Source organism: Myotis myotis, unplaced genomic scaffold (genome assembly GCF_014108235.1).
Source record: "Myotis myotis isolate mMyoMyo1 unplaced genomic scaffold, mMyoMyo1.p scaffold_m19_p_20, whole genome shotgun sequence".
NCBI classification, from domain to species: domain Eukaryota; kingdom Metazoa; phylum Chordata; class Mammalia; order Chiroptera; family Vespertilionidae; genus Myotis; species Myotis myotis.
The window spans coordinates 4,471,806-4,496,348 of NW_023416325.1; the positions used below are offsets into that span (position 1 = coordinate 4,471,806).

Sequence of the window (24,543 nt, forward strand, 5' to 3'; positions counted from 1 at the left end):
GGGACCCCGGGCGGCGCGCCTCCGCTTCCCCCAGCCTCGCGGGTCCCCGGGCGGCGTCGGGATGATCGGCCAGAAGACGCTCTACTCCTTCTTCTCCCCGAGCCCCGTCGGGAAGCGACGTGCCCGCAGCCCCGAGCCGGCCGACCCGGGGACCGGCGTGGCGGCCGTAGCTGAGGAGAGCGGGGATGCAGCGGTGAGGCGCGGCGGGGACCGCTCGTGGGGCCGGGGAAGGGGGAAGGGAGAGGGAGGAAGGCGGCGGGGACCGCGCGACTGAAGAGCTGCAGAGACGCGCCCGGACTCGGTAACCTGGGGTCTCGTGTCTAAAGCAGCCTCCACATACTCAAAACAGCCGCCGCGGTCCTCCACTGGCGGCCATGCTGAGGGGCCAGCCAATAGGAGCGAACTCCGGAGCCCACGGCGCCAATCAGAGGCGAGGGGACCGCCCTTCTCGGCCGCGTCCAATCGGAGGAAGGAAAGGGCGGGACCTCGGGGAGAGTTTTTGCCGCGAAAAGACCACGTGGGGACGCGCAGCGGCGGGTCGGGCGGGGCGGGGCGCCTGGTTGCGGGGCTTCCGTTTCAGCGCCCCGCTCCACTCCACTCCGCCCCGCATTAATACCAAACACGAAACTTGGGGCATCGGCCTGCTAAGTGCGGGTCTGGCCTAAGGCCTGGGTTCCCAGCGTCCGGTTTTGCACTGACCTTCCGGGCGCGGCCGGAACCCACGGATGGGCGTCCTCTGCTATGGGCCTTGGGGTGGGGGGCGGAACCTGCTGGTGCCCGGCCGAGGCCCGCTGCGCATCTTGACCCGCCTCTGCGGGGACCGCTTGCAGGTCAGCCCCGCCAAGAAGGCCCGGGCGGAGCAGGAGGAGCCCGGCACACCGCCCTCGTCGCCGCTGAGCCCCGAGCAGTTGGTCCGCATCCAGAAGAACAAGGCCGCGGCCCTGCTGAGACTCGCGGCTCGCAACGTGCCGGTGGGCTTCGGGGAGAGCTGGAAGAAGCACCTGAGCGGAGAGTTCGGGAAGCCGTATTTTATTAAGGTCAGCGAGGAGGCCGTCGCAGGCCCAGGCCGCGTTTACAGGCTATGGCTTTTGTCGTCTCCTGCTTTCCCTCCTTCGGTGTCCTTTTCACGTTAACCATGGTGTTTTGAACCTGCACGTTTATATTCGTTGCTAAACGACTTAAGATGATATCGTGGCTTCTTTTAGTCCATCTAGTTCGGCTGCTATCCAGGAAAGAGGGGCCAAGTAAAAAACCCGCGCACCGGATGGCTTGGAACCTGGCTCCGCCTTTAAAAGGGGGGGGCGGGGTTGGCATGAACAGGAAATGAAGGCACCTAAGCCAATCAACTTAGACCCAGCCCCAAGCAAGGGAGGGAATGGAAGCGCTGGAGCAACTCCGGTGGGGAGGGAGCAGGTACTGTTTTTATTTGCTGGGTTTTTCTTTAAAATTATTTAGAAATATTTTTTTATTTTATTTTTTTTACTTACTGATTTTATTTTATTATTTTTTATATATTTTATTGATTTTTTTACAGCGAGGAAGGGAGAGGAATAGAGAGTTAGAAACATCGATGAGAGAGAAACATGGATCAGCTGCCTCCTGCACACTCCCTACTGGGGATGTGCCCGCAACCAAGGTACATGCCCTTGACCGGAATCGAACCCTTCAGTCTGCAGTCGGACCCTTCAGTCTGCAGGCCGACGCTCTATCCACTGAGCCAAACCGGTTAGGGCTTTACTTACTGATTTTAGAGATGTGCCCTTACAGGAGAGAGAACCTGCAACCTTGGTGTATTGCTCTAACCAACTGAGCTGCCAGGCCAGGGCAGAAAAGAATTGGGACAGAAAACCTAGCAAAGCGTTAGATAATGCTTCAGTTAACTTTCTTATTGAATTCATATGCTTTTCAGTGAGAATCTCATTTTAAATCTAGTTTTTTTTTTTTTCAATCAGCTAATGGGATTTGTTGCAGAAGAAAGAAGACGTTACACTGTTTACCCACCCCCACACCAAGTCTTCACGTGGACCCAAATGTGCAACATAAGAGATGTAAGTACAGGTTGTGGGTGAATTCTTGCAAAAGAAGAGTGGGAACCAAAGAGTATTTCTTAATTAGGGACACTGGGGTTAAAACACTGTCCGTAATTCGGTAACGAAATAAAATACTAAAATTGAGAGATTTGTCAGGCTATCTGCTCTCCTTTCTTGTGTTTTATTTAATCCTGAAACCAATCCCCGACCAGTGTGGTGGTGGTGAGGAAGCTGTGGCATAAAGGAGTTACTCTTTTTCACCTGGTTATAGTCAACCCCACCTTGACTAGAAGCTCAGTATTCTTTCTGTCTGACCACACTGTCCTTTAGTCTCTTAACATCTGGCCCAAACAGGTCTGCTACCCTGTTACCAAAGCCCTTTGCTTTGGTTGGTTGTACAGCCGGCTGCTGCCTGGGGTCTCTGGTCCTGTCAGCCTCCTGTTCAGAAGCTTGTCTGGCTTCCCACTGCCTGAACGATGGAGGCTGCATGAATATGGCCATGTCCTACTTAACTAGCCTTACCTCCACCTCCCATTCTTCTACACCAGAATTGAACGCTGTGGCAGGCCTCTTCTCACTTCCGTCTCTTTTTTTTTTCTTTTAAATATATTTTATTGATTCTTTACAGAGAGGAAGGGAGAAGGATAGAGAGTTAGAAACATCAATGAGAGAGAAACATCGATCAGCTGCCTCCTGCACACTCCCCGCTGGGTATGTGCCTGCAACCAAGGTACATGCCCCTGACCAGAATCGAACCCGGGACCCCTGAGTCCGCAGGCCGACGCTCTATCCACTGAGCCAAACTGGTTAGGGCCTCACTTCCGTCTCTTAAAACCAAGTATAGATCTATGGCACCTCGCTGAATCCCGTTTTCCACTACCGTTGTGATCTGGTTTTCCTCGAAACCCCCCCAAATATGCTTAGTGTCTGCTTACACGGGAGATTTTTTACAATTTGTTCTTACCCTTTTCCCTCCCCATTTATAAGTTGAGAGCAAGAGTCCCGTGACTTAGTCATATCTGTCAAGTAGAAGTGAAATGGGTGAATAGGCCACCTTGATAAGGCTACTACACCTAATACTTAGCAAACTTCCCAGTTTTCAGTGTAGAGCAAGGACTTTGGATATAGCTCCTTGTTTCTGAAGTTAGAAAAAACAAAAACTAAGTTATTTTAAATTCAGTGCTATTTTGCCCCTTGGTTGAATAGATGTCCTGTTTGAATACCAGCGATCGATATAAATAGGGAAGAATAAGAAAAGAGCCTGCAACTGGGGATCAGATGGCCCAGAGTGGCTTTGCAAATGAGCATAGGGAGGGTCTGGGAGGTTACCTGGCTCCTCTGAGGCTGTCCCTTATCCAGCTTCCATGCTGGGACAGGTGGCTTCATGCAGGGGACAGTTGAGCACCAGCAGCAGGAAGGGAGCGGCCCACGAAAGCTTCCTGAAGAGGGGGCTGTCTGAGCTGGATTTTGAAGGATAAGGTATATGTCAGCTATGGAAGAAGATTCTAAGAAGGTGCACCTTGAGCAGAAGCACGAGAATGAAGAAGAGGTGGGCGGCCTCCTGATCAAAAGGACTGGCCGTGTCTTAACACAGCCCGCGACAGTGACCTAATTACTTTCCACTGCATCTTGCCGCCTACTCCCGTGGCTCTTGACCTGACCTCGTTACCTTCTGGTTAAATTCCTTAGAAGATCTAGGGGAACAGGCCCCTTCGTATGCTGCCGGTGAGGCATCCGAATTGCTTCAACTCGTTGGAAATGAAAATTTGAAATACACTTATTCTTTGACCCGCAACTCCACTATTATAAGTATTCCACAGAAATAAAAGCAACAGTGGAGAAACATATACATACCAGGGTGCTTGCTGCGTGACTTTTTGTAATGGAAAACAAGCTGACTGCCCATCAGTGACTGGGCCCTACATATTAATTTGAAGGCTAAAATGTGTGATGTGAGGAGCACCAAATGTAGGGTAATGAGTACGATAACCCCAATTCTGTAGGTAATTTTAAAAACGTCAGGATGAGATAGGATAACTGGGAGATGACTAACCACTTTGAATCTTTCTGGATGGTTGTACTTTTTCAAGGTGTATTTACTTTTGTCATTTGACAAATGAGAAGGACGAAAGCAAAGTGGACCCTAACTTGTTTCCCATACCTGTGTCCGAAGGGAGGGGGCGGTGTGGTAGGGTGGCTGAGTGAAGGAGAATTTGGTAATGGAAAGTAAGTAAGATACCAGGCCATCTGCTTTCTTCTGGGGGTTCTAGTTGGGTCATGGGTGGGGCAGGGGGGGTTGCCCTTCTCGTTATCCTGTCCCTTTGTATAGGTCAGCGGTCAGCCCAGGGTTCCTTTACACTGCCCACGCTAGAGTATTGTTTAATCTGCCGCCTGGCATTCACAGGTGAAGGTTGTCATCCTGGGACAGGATCCATATCATGGACCCAATCAAGCTCACGGGCTCTGCTTTAGTGTGCAAAGGCCTGTCCCGCCTCCGCCCAGGTACGATTGCTTCATAGATGGCTCAGGTCCCATTGCAATTACTGTCAGATGTGCACTTTTTAAGTCGGCGGTCGCCAACCGTTCGGACCTCACAGACCACCGGTTGGCGACCGCTATTTCCAATGATCGGTACACCTATTTGGGGGACTTTCGCTAGCCTTTGGAAAGTCTAGTGATGTTTGGGGGCTGGGGCTTTGTGGGGGAGAGGGTTGGTCCAGGGCACTGAAGATGTTTAGCAGCACCCATGGCCTCTACTCACCAGGTGCCAGGAGCACTGCCTCCTAGAACTAGAGAGTTCTAACAAAATGGCAATGAAAAATGTCTTTAGACATTGCCACATGTCCCTTGTGGGACAGAAATCATCCCTGGTTAAGAACTACTTCTTTAGAGGATTTTTTTTTTTTTAAATATATTTTATTGATTTTTTACAGAGAGGAAGGGAGAGAGATAGAGAGTTTAGAAACATCGATGAGAGAGAAACATCGATCAGCTGCCTCCTGCACATCTCCTACTGGGGATGTGCCCGCAGCCCAGGTACATGCCCTTGACCGGAATCGAACCTGGGACCTTTCAGGCTGACGCTCTATCCACTGAGCCAAACCGGTTTCGGCTAGAGGATTTTTTAAAATATATATTTTTATTGATTTCAGAGAGGAAGAGAGAGATAGAAATATCAATGATGAGAGAGAATCATGGATCGGCTGCCTCCTGCAAAGCCCCCCACTGGGGATCATGCCCACAACCGGGGCATGTGCACTGACTGGGAATCGAACCGTGACCTCCTGGTTCATAGGTCGACGCTCAACTACAGAGCCACGCCCGCCGGGCTAGAGGGTTTTTATAAGTAAATACATAGAGAGATAAAACTGTAACTAAGCATCAATTGGGAGGGAGGTTGTAACTCCTGGGTTAATGTACTTAGGTCTTCTGAAGGTGCTGTTCCTTAAATCCAAACACAGACCAAAAATACTTACCTGTCAGCAGGAATGGCTGGCTTTACACGCTGTAATTGACACGTCTGTTGGAGGTTGCTGAACTTTCTGCATTGTACTTAAGATTGTCTTTTTTCTTCCGGCTTGCTTTCAGTTTGGAAAACATTTATAAAGAGCTGTCTACAGACATAGATGGTTTTGTTCATCCTGGCCATGGAGATTTATCTGGGTGGGCCAAGCAAGGTAAACCAACTGTTGATACACATGGCTAAAATGACTAAACTTATATACGTCAGAAAATGAATCTCCGTTTTACCCTGCAGCCAATGTTTTCTTTCATGTTTTCATCTTCCCCTTCTTTCATGTTTTAATCATAATTTTAAAACTGTGTTTCCCTTTATTATTATTTTGTCCTCTCTTTTGTCATTTCAACATAGGTGGTGTTGTATGTATTTAATACTTATGGGTTTTTGTTTATTTTTTTTTTAACTAAATTTTTCCTTTTCTCAGATTTTTTATTGATTTTGAGAGAGAGGAAGGGAGAGGGAGAAACATTGATGTGAGAGTGCAGCAACAGTCAGCTGCCTCCTGCATGCCCCCTACCGTGGATCAAGCCTGCAACCTAGGCATAGGCCCGAACTGGCAACCTTGCAGTGCACGGGACGATGCCCAACCAACTGAGCCACACCAAGCAGGGCTTTTCTTTCTTTTTTAACAAATAAATTATAACCAGGATAAGGAAAAACTATTTGCCCTTTGGCTTCTTGCCGTTAGATTCCCACCCCCCACCCCCAGCAAAAACACTTTGGCCTCCTTTTGTTATTTTCTGGGGTTATTTAATATCATTTACGATATTGTTTAAAAACAGTTCTTTCTGATGACCAATGGTATACGTGCATATTACTGTTGCAGACTTGGAAAGGTGTTGAAAGCGCAGAGGTGAAAGTTCAGTGCCCTCTGGTAGCACTAAGAAGTGCCGAGCAGTCTGTTGAAATGCTTTCTCTATGACCGAATTTCAGCCGGCCGCTCTGGATCCCATCCTGAGAACGCTTTCCTCGCGCAGTTAGTTAGCCCTGCCTCTGGGTGACCCGTCGCAGCCTGCCTTTCACCTCTTTCTCTGGTGTATGTTCATAGGTGTTCTCCTGCTCAACGCTGTCCTCACGGTCCGGGCGCATCAGGCCAATTCTCATAAGGAGAGGGGCTGGGAGCAGTTCACCGATGCGGTTGTGTCCTGGCTAAATCAGAACTCGAGTGGCCTCGTCTTCTTGCTCTGGGGTTCTTACGCTCAGAAGAAGGGCAGTGCCATCGATAGGGTATGTGGTTTTTAGCAGGTTAAACCAGCGAGACTCGAGAAATCCTCGCAGTGTGGTCCTGGGAAATCCACGCCATAAAATGAAGCTTATTTTCCCCGAAGACTGGCAATTAGGGTTGAAAATTGGACAAAATTTAGACAAATGACAGTAATGATCAGTGATGTAGGAGGAAAGTGACTGGCCAACCTATGATTCAATAGTTACTAATACAGGCATAAACCTGCCATATACTTAGAAAGGTACACAGGTCCCCAGCTACCATTCATTTAACAAATAATACAGTAAGTGAGCAATGTTCAACCTGTGTGTCACAAGCATTTTTAAGACATGGCAATACCTGACTATTTAGTCAGGGGGCACTGACCTTTTTTCTCTTAGACTGTCAAATTAAAAAAATGACAACAGCCAACACAAAAATAGCCGTCAGGTGTGAATGAATCAAAATTATACCTTTTTTGTGTGTGTCAGATCAGAAAATATATTTTTTGGTGTGCCGCAGAATTTTGGTACTTAATGTTTGCCCTTAGGTGAGAAAGGTTGAAAATTGCTGATCTACCGAGTTGTCCAGCCAGAAATCAAATCTGATATCGTTCATAACACCTCCTTCCCACTCTTTCCCCTTTCTTCCTCTCCCTCCCCCAGCCCCCTATCCAGTCTGTCATTCATAGCCTAAGTTCTCTCTTATCTCTCAAACCCATCGGGGGTCCCCCCCTCCTAAATACCTTTGCCTTGGTTTAGGCCCCTCTGATCTTGCCTGGAGCATTCAAATGCCTTCTCCCTGAAGGCCTTGACTTAGGCTGATAAACTGGGGCCTTGGGCGTGGCCCTGGTCTCAGCCACAGCTTTCTTCACTCTCAACTCCAGGTTGCTTGGAGGCACCTCTCAGGTTTGTTCCCTGTGCCCCACTTCCCCGCCTGCCTTTGAACGCCCTGCATCCTTTGTCCTGAGTGGAGAGGTCTCTTCCCCAGAGGCTAAGTCATCCTTCAAAGCTCAGCACAGCTCACATTTCTAGGGTGCCAGACAGGGTGCTAAGAAGCACTTGACCTCAATTCTCATAATATTCTCTGCACATGATCATTCATTCTTTTGCAGTAACTAGGAGCCAGACACTGTTGATATTCCCAATTCACAGACTGGTCCTCGGAGCCTCAGAGCCTAGCAAAGGTAGTTGCTCCACAAATGAACGAGTGCATTGATGTCCTAATATGAACGCTGAGGGCAAATAAATACACTTAGCAAAGTGGGAGGATTTAGAGAGCGCAAAGGGGATGGCACACTGTCTTCAAGTGCAACAGCCATAAAGGCCCAGCCATACCAACTTTTGGTCATTCTTTTTCTCCTTTTCAGAAGCGCCACCACGTGCTGCAGACCGCCCATCCCTCCCCATTGTCGGTCTACAGAGGGTTCTTTGGGTGCAGACATTTCTCTAAAACCAACGAGCTGCTGCAAAAGTCTGGCAAGGAGCCCATCAACTGGAAGGATCTGTGACCCTGAACTGGGGGAGGGGACGGGGGAAGAGGGAGGAGGTCCTCTGGGCAGTTTCTAGAAGCTGCTGTTGAAGTATTTGTCAGTGACGAAGTCAAATTGAGAAAATAACTTCCCTAGTGATCCTTAAGCACGATGCACACCAGGGAGAACGTTTCCGTAAAGGGGCCGTGTGCCAGGCTGCCCAGGAGTGGCAGAGACTGTACCCGGTGACCACGGGTCTGTCTCAGGAACTTGGCTTTGGCTTAGAAGACACGTCAAAGTTTTGGGAAAGGAGAGGAGGTCAAATTCTCTAGACTCTCCTCCCCTCTGTTTCCTTTATGGTTGAAGATGGGGAGATAAGCACCTTTTTAGTATCTCAGTTAGCTGCTGCTCGCTTTTACCTGTAGGCTAAACGTTAGGTTTTAAGGTGTTGGGTGTTTTTATATAGAAAGGCCCCCTTCGCACATGGGCCAGGCCACTGCCCTTTGATCCTTTACAGAGCCCTCAGGCCCCTCCTGGAAGGAAATGGGATTTTTATTGTTTTTTTATTTTTGCCAGTTCCCAGAAATTAGGGGTCAGTTTCCTGATTGTAGCAGAGGAGAAAATTCCTAAGGAAACAGAAGTGGGCGGGGCCTAGTTTATATTGTTCTTCGGGTGTTTCTAGGAATAAGCAGTGGAAGTTAAACAGGAAGGAGAAAGGGGTTTGGTTTTGTGTTTTTTTTTTAAGAAGGGAAATGGTTTTCTCCCATGTGTATCTTGAACTGGGAGAAAAGGCAGCATAGTGCCAAATGCTGTTTTTTCTGGACTGAAATCACGTTGGGATACCATTTTCTGCAACACTGGAGAATTTCGCTTTTTTAAAAAACATTTAGATGCCCGGCCGACATGGCTCAGGGGTCGAGGGTCGACCTATGAACCAGGGCGTCACAGTTTGATTTCTATGTGGATGTTTTGTATATATTTTTTTACTCCTTTGTTTAAGAGACCATCTTTATTAGGGCTGAGCCTCCATCCAAGGTCCTGTTAGAGATGCTGTTAGCTGGGCTCAAAGTTAAACCTGCTTAGAGTTTGGTAATAAAAGGTTGCTGAAGTTTCACTTTGTGCCGTGCGCTTAATGCTGCTCACCCCTCACCAGTCAGCTCCTGGGCCCGGCCATCCGCGGACGCCCTTGGGCTGCCCTTGGACTGTGGTTGCCATGGCAACTGCGGTGGACAGGAAGGGCCGCCTCCATGCCGCCCTCTCTCCTTCCTCCGCCCTTGCCCCTCCCCCCTCTGTCCGCCCTGATGGAGCCGCCCACCCGTCTGCGGGGCTTTGGTAAGCGTTGGGCGGGGTTCCAGGGAGGGGCGAAGGCAGGACTGTGGCCAGGGGTCTCCGAGTCCAGTCGGGCCCTACTCCAGCGCTGTGGGGAGGCTGGGTGGGGTCAGGGTCCGCTGGAACCCCTCAAGGGGCCATTTCGGCTGGAAAACATTTCTGCGGAGATCTTGGCATGCCTGTCAGGGCTGTGTCCTGCCAAACCTTGGGACAGTGCGCGGGGAGCTTCCCCGGCCTCCCTCCGCTAGTGTTTGCAAACTTTCCAGGAAATCTGACGTTGAGGTGTGAGGCCAGGACGCTGGGGAAACACGGCCACAGCCCACTGACCTGCCCGCAGAGCTGGAGAGGCTGGTGGCCCATCAAGATGAGAGGCTGGCCCCGGCCGGTTCGGTTCAGGGGATAGAGCATGGGCCTGTGGACCGAAGGGTTTGATTCCGGTCAAGGGCACCACCTTGGTTGCAGGCTCCTCCCCCGCCGGGGCCCTGCTGGGGGTGGGTGCCAGAGGCAACCAATCCATGTGCTTCTCTCACATGGATGTTTCTCTCTGCCTTTCCCTCTCTAAAAATCAATGGAAAAATATCCTCGGGTGAGGATTAACAAACAAGAAAAACGTTGAGAGTCTGGGTGAACACCCCTGGTGTCAGATGACGGAGGCAGTAACGGGTCAGGGGGGCTTGGTCACAGGTTCCCTGTATTTAACAGCTTTGGACAGGATGTATCCAGCGAGGGCACCTAGACCAGCACAGACACTTCTTAGGAAAGCAGGGAGTTGGGAAGCTTTCGCTGGAGACTCTCTCTTTCCCGCCACGTCTTAGTTTTGTTATGTTTGAAGAGAAGGGCTTGCGATCCCACGTTCTGCCATCAGCAAGCAGGCCTTCACCGAAGGAAGACGCAGAACAAAGATGCATTCTTCATCTGCCCTCTGGTGACCCGGAGTCCTCTCAGCATTACAATGGGTCCCCTTAGCCAAGGGAGGAACGAGGGGTAAATATTTCTGCGGCGCCATGAGAAGGGAGGAAGCAGGAAGCTCGGAGTTACCATAAAGGATTCAAAAAGCAAACTCCTTTTTAAAAAAAATATAGTGAATCTTAGAAGTATAGTAATGCTTTAAACAATACAGAGCAGCCCCTTACGTGGTCTATTACTCCCCCCCTTCCCTCCCCACCCCTCCCCCCCAAAAAATACAAATTTAATCACTGATCTTTTACACACAAGGCTGATTGTGATGAACTTTTGGCCAAGTGGTGGTTAAGTTTTTTTTTCACGTGCTTTCGGATTTGTTGCAATTATAGCAGGGGGTATGCCACAATGAAAGCAATCTTGGCCTTTTCGGTTAGAGGCCTGCGTGCTTTTTCTGTAAAGGGTCGGATAGTAAATATTTAAGCTTTATGGCCATCCTATCTCCGACCTACTCTGCTATAGAGAAAGCTGCCACGTGCAAACTGTAAGCAAACAGGTGTGGCCGTGTCCCAATAAATGTTTATGGACACCGAAATTGGGGTTTAATAGGATTTGCATGTGTCATGAAATCTCTTTTATTTTTTTCAAGCATTTCACAAATGTGAAAACCACTCTTAGTTCAGGAGCTACAGGAAAACAGACGGCACAGGCCATAGTTTGCAGCCCCCTGTTCTAGGGGGTCCTACTCAGACGCCAGCAAGGACAGACCCAAGTGCTGTGTCTTCCCGCTGTCGGGGCGGTTCTGTGTGGCTCACCCAGGAGAACCTGGCCAACAACGATTCCTGCCTCCCCCTCTCAGGCAAGGAGCAGAGGATCTGCGGAGGGCTTTTGGAAACACAAGGAAGTCAGTTATGCATAACGTCCTGGGAACCACAAGTTATAAAACCACATCAAAGTCATTTATCTGTGATCGGAGTCCAGTGGGGCAAGGTAGGGGCATGTGAATTGTTTTATTCATAGGCTTCAGCGGGTTGTAAATACGCTTCCATTATTAAAGAAGATCATACATTTTTTAAAAAAATATTTTCATTGATTTTGGAGAGGAAGAGAGAGGGAGAGAGAGAGATAGAAACATCAATGATGAGAATCACTATCAGTTGCCTCCTGCACACCCTCTACTGGGGATCGAACCCGAGACCCTTCAGTCTATAGGCCTACGCCCTATCCACTGAGCCAAACTGGCCAGGGCTAAGATAGATTTTTTTCCCTTTTGAAATTCACTTTCCTGCTGCGGTTTGCTCCTGGCATTAAGAAGTCTTAGGAAGGGTTTTGGACCGGAGAAGTGAACTTTTTGGTGTGTCTGTGTGTGGCAGTGGCTTTTTATCTTCGTCAAACCTTGGAGATGTATACCAGGTATGGGCTCTGGGCTACTTTGGAGGGTCCTGGGTGACTCCAACTGAGAAAAGACTAGAACAAACCTGCTGAAGAGGCTCTTTTCCTATTTAGGGTCCTGACACTTCAAAAAATACATGTTTTTATTGATTTCAGAGAGGAAGAGAGAGAAACATCAATGATAAGAGAGAATCATCGATTGGCTGGCTGCCTCCTGCACACCCCACACAGAGGATCGAGCCCGAAACCCGGGCATGTGCCCTGGCCAGGAATCAAACCGTGACCTCCTGGTTCATAGGTAGAACCTCAACCACTGAGCCACGCCGGCTGGGCAGGTCCTGACACTTTTAATCTGCAGTCTCACAGCCTAAAGTCACCTGTTGATTCTCTCAGGTGACATTTTTGAAGCGTGTTTGGAAACTCAGAGTTTGGAGAGTGGGGCAGACCAGGCGATCAATACTTGGCATTCTTGCTACTCAGTTGTGTGTTTCCTGTGTCCTTGTGTTTGGGGTGATGGAGCGGGGGGCGTTCTGGAGGCTTCAAACAAACAGTGTTCCTCAACCTTCACCACCGAGTCACCTGGGGGAGCTTTAAAGAATATTAACGCCGGGCCCACTCCCAGAAATTCTGATTTCCCTGGCCCCCGGGAGGAGGAGGAGACACGGCCCCCAGTTGATAAAGGGGCCGGTTTGCAGCAGGGCTGGCAACGTCTTTCCATGAGGCCAGGTGATTTATTTTTTCTTTTCTTTTTGGCAAATGATATGCAAGACTTTCTGAATCTGTGTTTGAAGAAATACATTTTTCTATTAATGTTCTTATGTTCGACGGGGAAAGTGGGTGAAGAACTTTGGTTCCAAGCTTTGCATTGTCTTCCAGAAAACACCTGCGCCTTAAAGAGAGAGTGTCAAGGGAGAGCTGAGCCACCAGAAAGAATTCTTTGTCTGAACGTGTGTGTGTGTGTGTGTGTGTGTGTGTGTGTGTGTGGTGAGAGTGGGAAGTGTTTCTAATCTTTTTTCCCTCTATTGATTTTTTTTTTGTTGAGGATATTTTTTTCCATTGATTTTTAGAGATAGTGGAAGGGAGGGGGAGAGACACAGAGAGAGAGAAACATCGATGTGAGAGAGACACACCAATTGGTTGCCTCCTGCAAGCCCCCTGACCAAGGTGGGGGATCGAGCCTGCAACCGAGGTACGTGCCCTTGACTGGAATCTAATCCGGGACCCCTCAGTCCGCAGGCTGATACTCTATCCACGGAGCCAAACCGGCTAGGGCTTTCTATCTTTCTGAAAGCAAGGAGTTCGATTCGATTTTATGAAGTGCCTGCTGTGAGCAAGCCACTATGCCAGCCGCTCGCTGACTGTTGTTTCATTTCATTTTCTCTCCCGTGTGATGAAGTAGTTGGAGGAGGACACTGGCTGGGCCCGTTGCCCAGAGCCACAGGTAGCAGGGCTCGGATTCAAACCCATGGCAACCCGATTTCACAGCCCAATCGTCTTGTCGCTGTTGACACTTTGCCCAGACCATCATTATTTGCTGTCCCCGGGAATTTAAGTGGAGTCTAAAGTGTTGCCCTCGCTCGCAGATGGCGTTCCCAGGAAACTCAGGAGGACGTGTCTGTGGTTGGAGAGGTGCCTCTTTGAAAGGCTCGCATGCGCCACTCGAGAGTGAAGTAGCCTTGATAAATAACCGCATCACAGGGGCGGCCGATGACCAAGAACTCGGGGACGCGGGCCCTGGGCTAAGCCCTCCACCCCTAGTGCTTTATCCTCAACGCCTATAAAACGGATGTGGCACTATTCCAGGTGACAGCGGATGACCCCGAGGTTTCAAGAGGACCCGGGAGGCTGCAGGCAGTGCTCGTCCTGCTTATCAGTGCCGTGGAGACAATCCCAAGAAGTCCACTTCTTGGAAAACAAGCCCACAAGTGAACTAGCTGCTCCTGACTGCACCTGGCCCAGCCACCAGGTAAACTGTTTTGCATCAGCTCAGCTCTTACGGCCGTTTTTCCCACTTGCCTCCTGGGTTTACAGAGTACAATGCCCTTTTGTGCAGCCTCCCCTTTCCTGCTGCAGCTCCAGTTTGGACCTGGAGATGACCTTTGTCCCACATGCCGCTGGCCCTCCCCGCATGGCAGGACATTCTGTAACTGCCGGGGATGCTGGGCTTCTCCCAGCCCCAGCCAGGGCCGGCCGACCCCTGGTGGGAATGGAGCTCTTTGGGGTTTGTTTTTCTTTTTTTAAATATATTTTATTGATTTTTTACAGAGAGGAAAGGAGAGGGATAGAGAGCCACAAACATCAATGAGAGAGAAACATTGATGAGCTGCCTCCTGCACGCCCCCCACTGGGGATGAGCCTGCAACAAAGGTACATGCCCTTGGCCGGAATTGAACCCGGGACCCTTGAGTCCGCAGGCCGACGCTCTATCCACTGAGCCAAATTGGTTCTGGCTGGGGTTTGTTTTTCTTTCCCTGGGAATGGGAAACTTACCTTAAGTGGCATTTGCATGGAGAAGGTTTAACCCAAATCTCTCCCTCCACCCCCCCTCCCGTACCCCCTCTCCCCCCGGAGAGAAGCCAGGTGATCTTTTGATAGCCATCCCCTGAGCCCATTCACCGGGCTTGATCCAGAAGCCACTTCTCAAATGTCCAACAGCCTGTGCACAGCCTGTCAGAGGAGGGCCAGCATGGCTTTGTGTTGCTTACGACAGCTTGGACTTTAGATCCCCGGTGGCTTAGGCGCCTACGAATTTTGAAGTAAAGCAAGTTGCGGGCGGGATTGAGAGGTGGAAACCGCCGCGCCAACGCTCTGCCGAGAGATCCTGTCCCGCTGCGCCTGGGTTGTTATTGCTCTTCGGTGCCTTGAAGGTTAAGTGCACCCGGGATATTTTTAAACTGGCAAGGGCCGGTTAATCTAAAAGTGACATTTACAGTCACGGCAGGGAGCAGCGAGCCCAGCCGGCTTCGGCTCGGGCCCTCCGCAAACAGCCCTGGAGAACGTGAGCCTGAGTACACAGTTGGGAGGACATGGGGAAAGAGAAGGCCGGGAGAGAAGGGGTAAGTGAGCGCGCCCCTCCCTGGGGTCAGGGACTTCACGCCAGCGACCAAGTGGCCGGGCAGTCAGTGCGTAGGGACAGTGGCCCCTGCGCAGCGGTGCGCACGTGGGCTTTCCCGGGGCAGCAGCCCTGTTCTGTGTGCGGGAGGCTGATCCGAAGGGCTCTGAATGTAACAGATGAAGGAGAAGGGTCTTCCTTTGCGTCTATAAATGGTCACGTTGCTGGGAATCCGGTGCTTACTCGTTAGTTCCACGCGCCGGAATGCTTTAGGGTTTAGGTTTACCTACCAGTAGAAGGCTGTTCTGAGATTTATTCATTTATTTATTTTTGTCGCCCCCAAACTTCGGTCATAAGGATAAGTATTCTGTTTCTCCAACTTGCTTGTTTTGTTTTGTTTTTTTTAAAAAAAAAAAAACAGGCTCTTACGAGTAAAGCATTGATAGTGTTTCTGCATTGCTGGAAAGACATGGTTTTCTTTCATTTTTAAAAATTGTAGTACAGCCGAAACCGGTTTGGCTCAGTGGATAGAGCGTCGGCCTGCGGACTGAGAGGTCCCGGGTTCGATTCCGGTCAAGGGCATGTACCTGGGTTGCGGGCACATCCCCAGTAGGAGGTGTGCAGGAGGCAGCTGATCGATGTTTCTCTCTCATCGATGTTTCTAACTCTCTATCTCTCTCCCTTCCTCTCTGTAAAAAATCAATAAAATATATTAAAAAAAAAAATCGTAGTACAAAAAGTGAAAGATTGAAACAGTACAGAGGAAGACGGGGTGTCTCCTGGCACCGTCCTCCTCCTGACGGAGCTGCTGTGTTAAAGCTTCCCAGACCTTGTTTCCCCGAAGGCCTCTGATTCTTCGCATTCATCTGGCACGCAACTATGTCTTTCACACGGATCATGATTATTTTAACATAAACGGGCTTCCCCATAGGTAGGGTGACCCCGCACCCAGACTTATCCAGGACTGAGGGGACTCCCCAGGAAGCGGGTCTTTCCATTTAAAAACTCTAAGGTCTAGCCGAAACCGGTTTGGCTCAGTGGATGGAGCGTCGGCCTGCGGACTGAGGGGTCCCGGGTTCGATTCCGGTCAAGGGCATGTACCTGGGTTGCGGGCACATCCCCGGTGGGGGATGTGCGGGAGGCGGCTGGTCGATGTTTCTCTCTCATCGATGTTTCTAACTCTCTCTATCTCTCTCCCTTCCTCTCTGTGAAAAATCAATAAAATATATTTAAAAAAATAAAAAATTAAAAAAAAAAATAAAAACTCTAAGGTCTAAATGTTGTTTGAGAAATGTTTTCCTTCTGCCGGGGCCGGCATGGCTCAGTGGTTGAGTATTGACCTATGAACCAGGAGGTCACGGTTCAATGCCCGGTCAACGATTCTTTCTCATCATTGATATTTCTATCTCTCTCTCCTTCGGCCTTCCTCTCTGAAATCAACAAAAATATTATGAAAAGGAAAGAAAGAAACGTTTTCCTTCTAACGGTGTCTTGCGAGGCCTTTACAAGAGGTGATGTCTTTACTGGCTTCTCCAAGTTTTAAAGGGAAAGACCCAGCCAATTCTCAGGCGAGGTAGTGTGAGGTGCAGACATGCCCTCTATTTGAAACGCTCAGGGGAAGGCGTTTTGTGTTTATGCAAAGGCATTTTTTTTTGCTCCTGTCCACATAGACTCCCTCCCAGTTTGATCACTTTTAGGTCTGAGGTAGAAACGTCTTCCATTACACAAGGCACTCCATCTTTATGGCGAAATAAACATTGTCACCTGAGATGGAACTTTTCAATCTTATATCCATGTAGAAATGTCGGGGTCCCTTATTCTCACACTTCTTCTGAATTTTTACTCGGGGATCCCGACCTTCGGAGGAGAGCGCACCTGTGCCTAGAGAACCCGGAAGCACGGCCAGAAACCTCGCATCTTATCTGCAGGCTTCACGCGCATGTCAGATGCCATTCTAATAGAGCCCTGTGTGATACCAGGGAACTAACTCATCCCCGTGGCACAAAGGGCCCTGCCCCTTTGTCCGGGGGATCCAGAACTCCTTGTACTGGGCAGGCCAGGCGGGTACAGCAGGAAACCTGAGGTCTCGAGTATTGAGAAGTTGGCACATGCCAGGCGTTTACACACTAGGACGGTCCTGGGGGAGGTGGTGGGTGGGTATTGCTTACTCCACTCCCCAGACCAGGAAATCAAAGTGCTGAGAATTTCCGTGACAGGCCCAGGCCCATCAGGTGACAAACAGCAGAGTCTCCACCCACCCGGGTTAGCCTCACGCCAGAAGTGCTGCTCTTGACCTCTCTGGGCACAGCGCACCTGAGCTTCCCTCACCTGTGCTGGGCCCCAGACACAGCCACACTCCGGATACCGGGGTTTTGTGCCACTCTGATTGGACTCACTGAACCACCGCCCCCTCCCCCTTTTCCAATCAGATTAAATCATGGTTAAGAGTGACATTAAAGGACAACCCCCAACACGCTCTTCTTTCTATTTGGAAGTAAGTGGGTCATGAGCCCTAGCCGGTTTGGCTCAGTGGATAGAGGCTGGCCCTTGGACTGAAGGGTCCGGGTTCGGTTCCGGTCAAGGGCACGTACCTCGGTCGCAGGCTCAATCCCTGGCCCCGGTTGGGGCGCGTGCGGGAGGCAACCAGTTGATGTGTTTCTCTCTCTGTGTCTCTCCCCCTCCCTTCCACTCTCTCTAAAAAGTCAATGGAAAAATACCCTCCGGTGAGGATTAACAAAAATAAAAATAAAAATAAATGGGTCACAGGCTCCAGGAGTCACCGGAATAATGTGTTGTTGGAAATGCCCCCTTAGCCGGCTTTCCCCGCTCTGTTCTAAGGCTGCAGTCTCCTATAGCCATTCTCCCAACAAAGTGGCGCTGTGGGGCCCTCCTGTTTGGCCTGATGACCCGTGCAAGGCGGGGAAGGGGCTGGGGTACACGCAGTTTGGGAAACATGGGGCTGCCTGTGCGGATCCCTGCTCCATCTGCTCCCACCATTTCCTCCACCTTCCTGCCTTGCTCCTCCTGGCTGAACCACGCTCCCGCCCCCCGCAGAAGCCTCCTGCTTTGAGATCACCTCCCTGACCTCGAAGACCAAGGCTGGGCCCCAGTCCCGTGCACGGCCCAGGCTTCTCCTTTTTATTTTTTGTTGATTTCAGAGAGGGAGAGAGAGAGACAGAAACATTCACGATGAGAGAGAATCATTGACTGGCTGCCTCCTACACACCCTACACTGGGGATCGAGCTTGCAACCCGGGCTTTGCCCTGACCGGGAATCGAACCATGACCTCCTGGTTCATAGGCTGATGCTCAACCACTGAGCCACGCCAGCTGGGCAGGCTTCTCCTTTCTGACGGTTCTCCCCGCTGTGCCCTCACGTGCCTCTGTGATCTTACGCGGTGAGATTAAACCTACGCGGGCAGGGCCGCCGTCCGCTCCGTGTCTCCAGCAGCCGGCGCCACGCCTGGCAGGTGCTTGGGAATTACCAAGCGCTGAATGAGTGAATGGTTGGAGGCAGGTTCCGGCACAGAAGGAATAGAAGGGGAGGAGGATGGAATTCCATCTGCGAAGGGGGCGGGGGCCCAGGACCTGAGGCGAAGTTTCTGCAGGGACGACTCTCATGAGATGTTAGAGGAATAGGTGAGCCCGATTAGCCTTCGAGACAGACCCACTCCTCTTACATTTCTCTAAAGCAGGGCTGGTCCGGAACCATTTGGGCCAGTTTTGCCTGGGCTGGCAAGTCAACCTCCATCGAAAGTTCAGTTTGGGGCCTGTCCTGGTTGCTCAAGAGCAGCGGTCACCAACCTTTCGGACCTCATGGACCATCAGTGGTCCGTGGACCACCGGTTGGTGACCGCTGGCTTAGAGTGTTGTCCTGATACACCAAGGTTGTGGGTCGGGTCCCTGGTCAGGTCAGGGCAGGTACAAGAATCAAACAACGAATGCATACATAATAGAACAACAAATCGATGTTTCTCTCTCTCTCTCTCTTCCTTTCTCTCTAAAATCAGTTTTTAAAAAACATGTGATTTGGCTCTTCAGGCATTAATTGAGCACCTGCAGTGTGCCAGGCCCTGCCCAAGTGCACCTTTCTAGGCCAACACTCCCGGAGAACCATGGGCCTTGGTCATCTGAGCCTTTTCCCGAAATTGACAGACTTCTCTCCATTGTGTCTTCCTCCCCAAAGTTGTTGCCACATCGGTGGCCCCTGCAGCTGCACACCTGCTGGGCTCCAAGGGCAAGTGGATTTGGATTTGGCACAAAAGTTCAGGATTGTTTGCTTATGCAAATAGCATTTGCCGGGAGAAGGGATTCTCCGGAGACCCAGATGCTCGGACATGTGCTAAGTTTGAGAGCTGCTGCCTCTCCCTGGGTCTTATTTCTGGGTTTCTGATTCCACCCAGTTAAGAGGATAGCCAGTTAATCCATGGGATCAACAGCCGGCTCACGTCCACCTATTACAAATCCTGGCTCTGGAGCCAAGCAGAACGGGTTTGGCTTTCATGTCCCCCTGGGCTGTGTGACTTGGAGCAGGTCACTCCCCCTCTCTGGGCCTTGGGTTTTCTGATGCCTGGTGAACTAGGATAGCAATAATAATGTGAAAGAGAGGAGACTAGTACCTCCCTCGTAGGGCTGCTGTGAGGGGTCAACGAGATTCTGGATGCAAGATGCTCGCTCTGATGCAAGGCGTTGTTGTTATTTATTCTTATGAGGCGTTTTCCTTAGTGTTTGTAGTGAGGGAGTCACAGAGAGCAGAGTCTATTCTTAGAGGTGAGGGTTGCAATTCTGTTGCTCTCCCCGAGCGTTTGTCCTCTGGGGTAAGGAAGTGTGACCTTTGCACCAGCACCCTTGGTCACACGCGCAGGCAGGTGTCGGTAAGGTTCTTGGATGACACAAGGTACACCAGTTTGCTAATTGCTGCTCCCGGTTTAGTACCTTTGGTAGAGTTCCCATATTTAGCCAGTAGAATTTTTAGCTTATCATCTAGCAAGGTGCCAAGAGCAAATTCTGCTTGAGATGTCCTGCCCCCTTAGTGACCTGGTGAACTCCTATTCAGCCTTCAAAGCCCCACAGCGGATGTCCCCTTTGCTCTCCCTCTCACCCATCTCCACCCCTGAAAGGAGTTCTCTCTGAGCTGCCTTCAAGATGTGACTTTTCGTGATTCCAGTGTTCCAGTGGCTAGATGTTGATTTGAAAGGCATTTTCTTTATCTGGGCGGAACTCTCCTGTCTCCCACACACCCTTTCCCAGGAGAAGAATCCCAAATCTAGAGAACCATGCCAGCCAGGCTGTAAGCCCATGAATAGAGGAGGCCCCCACAGCAGACACTGCACTCCTGATCGCCTGCCTCGCTCTCTCCTTTTGACGCACAAGAAGGGGAAGGTTGTGTTCAGCGACTAGTTGCATCTTGGTTGATCCAGCGATCCTGTGAGGTGGGCGAGCTCATGGCAGTGGCTAAGATGAGCGGGACTCAGTGCCCTGCGTAGGTGATGGCATCAACCTCGACGGCCTCATCTTGCAAGCTGTGCCCTTATCTGATTTTGCGGATGAGTCACCTGAGGCTTGGAGAGGGTATTGAACTTGCCCCAGGCGCTCCCTGCGTGTGGGTGGCAGAGCCTCCATGTGAACGCAGGTCAGTTTCCAAGGCCCTGACCCAGCTGCCCCAGGACAGTGGGATTTGCTGTGATTGGCGCCTCGGTATAGAAGGAACCCCGGCCCGAAGCTGGGACCTTGGTGCTGTGTGTGGCTCCCTCATTTCATGTGTGACCTCTGGCCTCTGTTCACCGATAGAACAGGGACACTGGGCTGGCCAACAGTTCCCCCTTTCAGGCTGTAGGTTGGAGAAGGCGTCCTTTTGGGAAATACTGACCTGTGACACCCCTGGCCCCTTGGGCCATCGTACAGGTGAAGGTAGCAGCTGCCAGTCAACTTTGTTTGTTCCTGTCACCTTAATTACCTGTGAATTCACAGGCCTTCCGCCATCACCTGCCAGCAGGAGGGTCCCTAACCACCCACTCTTCCTCCTGACAGCTTTCGCTTCTCTTTCATGCCCAACTTGGCCAAACCCAGGGTCTGCTGAGACGCCCCGCCTCCCACCCCGCCCCCTTCCCCACAGTCAGGTGCCTGACCGATGCCCACGGAGGAACAGAAGCTGTCTCAATCTGGTTTCCCTGTCTACACCGGGCACTCGTGATCCTGGGAGTGTTTTACTTTAGCGACAGATACAGAGTTGGGCAAGGGGGGTGATTGCATGAGCTGAGAAGTAGGCCTAAGTACAGGAATGAGGCAAGCCGGAGGGAGGTGGCCCTGTGGGCCGGCGAGCCGGAGGGAGGTGGCCCTGTGGGCCGGCGAGCCCCGAGAGCGCAGACAGCCTCTTAAGTACCTGAGCCGGAGGCCAGGTGAGGGCTGAGCAGGGACCTTCGCACATGGCTTCTATTGGCAGGTGACAAACAGGAACATGTGCGGCACAGCTGACTTGGGAGAAAGCTTACCCGTGCTGGGGCACCGGCCGGCCAAACTCCTCCCCCATGGCCTGATGCACGCCACCGGCCTCCCGCTGAAAGGTGACACTGCGTGGGCTGGGCTCCCTTAGTCAGAGCGGGCGCCTGTCAGACCCAGACGGGGTGCAGCTGGTGGCTGTGTCCACAGTCATGGTAAGTGGCAGGCAGAAAGCCCTCGGGAGGTCATCTTGGTGGGAGCTGGGAGTGCCGGCTGCCCACTGACACTCTCCCCTTCTCCCTCAAAGATCTTGCCAGGGATGGGTGTGGGAGCGGGGGGGGGGGGGGAGAATGGGGGGGAAGCAGGAAACCTAGCTCATGACCCCCTCTCTCTCCAGCAGCCCTGGGCTGGCTTCTGGCCAGCACTGCTTGGAGCCGCGTCGTGGCCTGCATTCGCGTGTCCAGGGCGATGATTGCTCTGGCACCCAGCAGCTGTTGCTTTGAGTTGGGTTTGCAAGAAATAAAAATAGCGTTGGCCGGTGCTGGGTCTTTGGGTCCGCTGGGTTATCTCAGCGAAGGGCCACGGCACGGCATGGCGTGACCCACAGAGTTGCACGGGGAGCCTCTCTTGCCCATGGAATCAAACTGCAGGCACAGTGCTCCTACAGGACAGTGCCGGTCGCTGTGCGGTTCCTTCTTCTACGTAACAGACAGGTGTCTGGTTTTACGATTGTATCCATGTGCTCGTAGTAACACCCTCCACTTTATGGGATTAATTTAAATCCAGCTTGGGGGTGGGCCAGGGGGAAAGGTGTGGGTGCTGGGCTTGGATTTGAGCGAAGTCAAGGTGCCGAGCTTCCCTGTGCCTCAGTTTACCAGCAGCGAAATGGGACTAAAGTAGTGGCAGCAGCAATAACAATGCCCATCAAGTTGTTCTGAGGATTGGGAGCTTGAAGGCGCTCTGTGCTCGTGATGGTTTCTGTATGTGTGAGTGCTGAATCTGTGTGTATGTGTTATTGGAAGAGCAGTTGTGAGGCGGGAAAATGGGGCAAGAATTGGCATCCCCATTTTACAGATGAGGAAACTTGAGACTCAGAGTTTCTTTGAGAGCTTTCTCAAACAGTTCCCCCGTTTGGCCCCAGGCGCTTACTCGTGTGGTGGCCTTGGGGCCCTGTCATTAATCTACAAAGAAAATGGAGGGACCCTGGGGGTTTTTCGTGCAGGTAGCTCTCACAAGGCAGGTTTTGGGGTGTTAGCTGTACTGACCCCTATCAGAATAACAGCAGGCCTTCAAGAATTTGCAGAGTAAGAGAGGGCGCCAATGTAAGCTTGGCAGCTTCACCCCCACCCCTCCATCCCCACTGCGCATGTGTCTCTGCATCTTGCCCATCTGCCCACCCACTCACTCCCTCTCTTTGCACCCACCACCTATTCATCCACACAGTGCCAGCCAGGATTCCCGGAGCAAGTTCCCGAAGAGCTTGCCTAATGCAAAACTTGCATAGTTTGATTGGTTTGCCAATGGGAATCCACGCAAAGAATGTATTTTCAAGCCCGGCTGGTGTGGCTCAGTGGTTGAGGGTCGGCCGATGAACCAGGAGGTCACAGTTCGATTCTCAGTTAGGACACATGCCCGGGTTGTAGGCTCCATCCCCATTAGGGGGTGTGCAGGAGGCAACCGATGGATGATTCTCTCTCATCACTGATGTTTCTATCTCTCCCTCTCCCTTCCTCTCTGAAAGCAATACAAATATATTTTAAAAAAGAATGTATTCTCAGGATTCCTAAGTCCCAAGCCCTTGTAGCACATGTTTGCCTAGAGATGCTGCTCTGGTTTGCTCAGCATTTCAACTTCATGCACTATTTTCACTGTGTCTTAGAGCTCACAATTTCAGACATGCACATTTTAAATGTGCCTAAACTCGGCCACATTGGGATCCGGTGTCCCGCTTGGCTCTCAACTTCAGAACCTCCACAGAGACACCCAGCTCGCTCCCGGGGCGTTCCTGACACAGTCCCAGAAACGGAGCCCTACAATCCAAATTCCAGCTCACCTCAGGCCGCCCGTTGGTGCTCAGTGTGTGTGCCTGGATTTGTCATTCATTCGATGCACACGTTTTGAGCAACGACTGGGCACCAAGCACCAAGCTGGGCACAAGGATCCAGAAATGAATGACAAACGGTTCCTATCCCCAAGGGACTTCCGAAATTGGCCAGGGGAGACCAGGGACTGGCCATTTCCATACTGTGCATCAGAGTTACCAGGATGGAGGTCTGTACCCGCTGGTGAGCGTGGCACAGTCCCAGGCCGGCTGAGCAAAGAGCCTGGTGGGGGTGGGCTGGGGAGTTGTGAAGGTGCTTGGCCAGTATGGCCGGCAGAGGGCGTGAGAGGGGGAGTGGGCCTTCTACCCCCCCTCACCCCCCTCCATGCCATCCCGCCTAGGGAGGAAGTGGGTAGGACTGCAACCTGTTGGAGCTTCTGGGGAAGCCAGAATAACCTTGGCAGCATTTTTGGTGATGCCATCTGCCAATTGCTGATTTCAAAATTTGTCCTGAGGACAACTGTAAGCCTGTCGTTTCAGGACTCTGACATTTCTTAAGCTTTCCTTGAGGACCTACTATGTGCAAGAAATGAGTAAGAAATAGACTCTGTTCCCAGAAGCTCCCACCTCACCTTGGGGCCCAGAAGCGGGAGGGAGGGAGTAGGCAGAAGAGTTTAGACCAGTGGTTCTCAACCTTCCTAATGCCGCGACCCCTTAATACAGTTCCTCATATTGTGGTGACCCCCAGTTTCATTGTTTCAAATTGAACATAATTAAAGCATAGTGATTAATCACAAAAACAATATGTAATTATATATGTGTTTTCTGATGGTCTTAGGCGACTCCTGTGAAAGGGTCATTCAACCCCCAAAGGGGTCGCGACCCACAGGTTGAGAACCTCTGGTTTAGACCATTGATTCTCACCCGAGGGCAATTTTTAAAAAATGTATTTTTACTGATTTCAGAGAGGAAGAAAGAGAGAGAGAGAGAGAGAGAGAGAGAGAGAGAGAGAGAGAGAGAGAAACATCAATGATGAGAATCACTGATCAGCTGTCTCCTGCACGCCCCCTACTGGGGGTTGAGGCGGAAACCCAGGCATGTGCCCTTGACTGGAATCGAACCAGGACTCTTCAGTCCACAGGCTAATGCTCTATCCACTGAGCCAA

General features: G+C 51.1%; 2 protein-coding genes across 4 annotated transcripts in view; both read left to right on the forward strand.

The window, feature by feature from the left end:
* The first annotated feature begins 28 nt into the window (after positions 1-28).
* On the forward strand, positions 29-9,339 carry UNG (uracil DNA glycosylase). Its single transcript, XM_036354248.1, has 7 exons — positions 29-193; positions 831-1,037; positions 1,953-2,048; positions 4,435-4,532; positions 5,619-5,707; positions 6,599-6,777; positions 8,124-9,339. Exons 1-7 carry the CDS (start codon positions 62-64, stop codon positions 8,262-8,264), a joined length of 942 nt encoding a protein of 313 aa, XP_036210141.1. The 5' UTR covers positions 29-61; the 3' UTR covers positions 8,265-9,339.
* A 4,299-nt stretch (positions 9,340-13,638) lies between these two features.
* The window catches only part of ACACB (acetyl-CoA carboxylase beta), an 86,237-nt gene continuing 75,332 nt past the window's right edge, over positions 13,639-24,543 (forward strand). The window contains exon 1 of one of the 3 annotated variants that reach the window (XM_036353890.1): positions 13,639-13,812. The gene's annotated coding sequence lies outside the window, so the exon portion shown is untranslated. Of the gene's footprint in view, positions 13,813-14,609; positions 14,903-21,431; positions 21,552-24,543 lie in introns of those variants that run through there. The other 2 variants (XM_036353889.1, XM_036353891.1) reach the window with 2 other exon arrangements.

Bases quoted from the DNA above. Each gene is read 5' to 3' on its own strand.
- UNG (XM_036354248.1), top strand. From the start codon at position 62: ATGATCGGCCAGAAGACGCTCTACTCCTTCTTCTCCCCGAGCCCCGTC. The intron at 4,533-5,618 runs GTACGATTGCTT...GCTTGCTTTCAG, and splicing joins CCTGTCCCGCCTCCGCCCAG to TTTGGAAAACATTTATAAAG. The intron at 6,778-8,123 runs GTATGTGGTTTT...TCTCCTTTTCAG, and splicing joins AGGGCAGTGCCATCGATAGG to AAGCGCCACCACGTGCTGCA.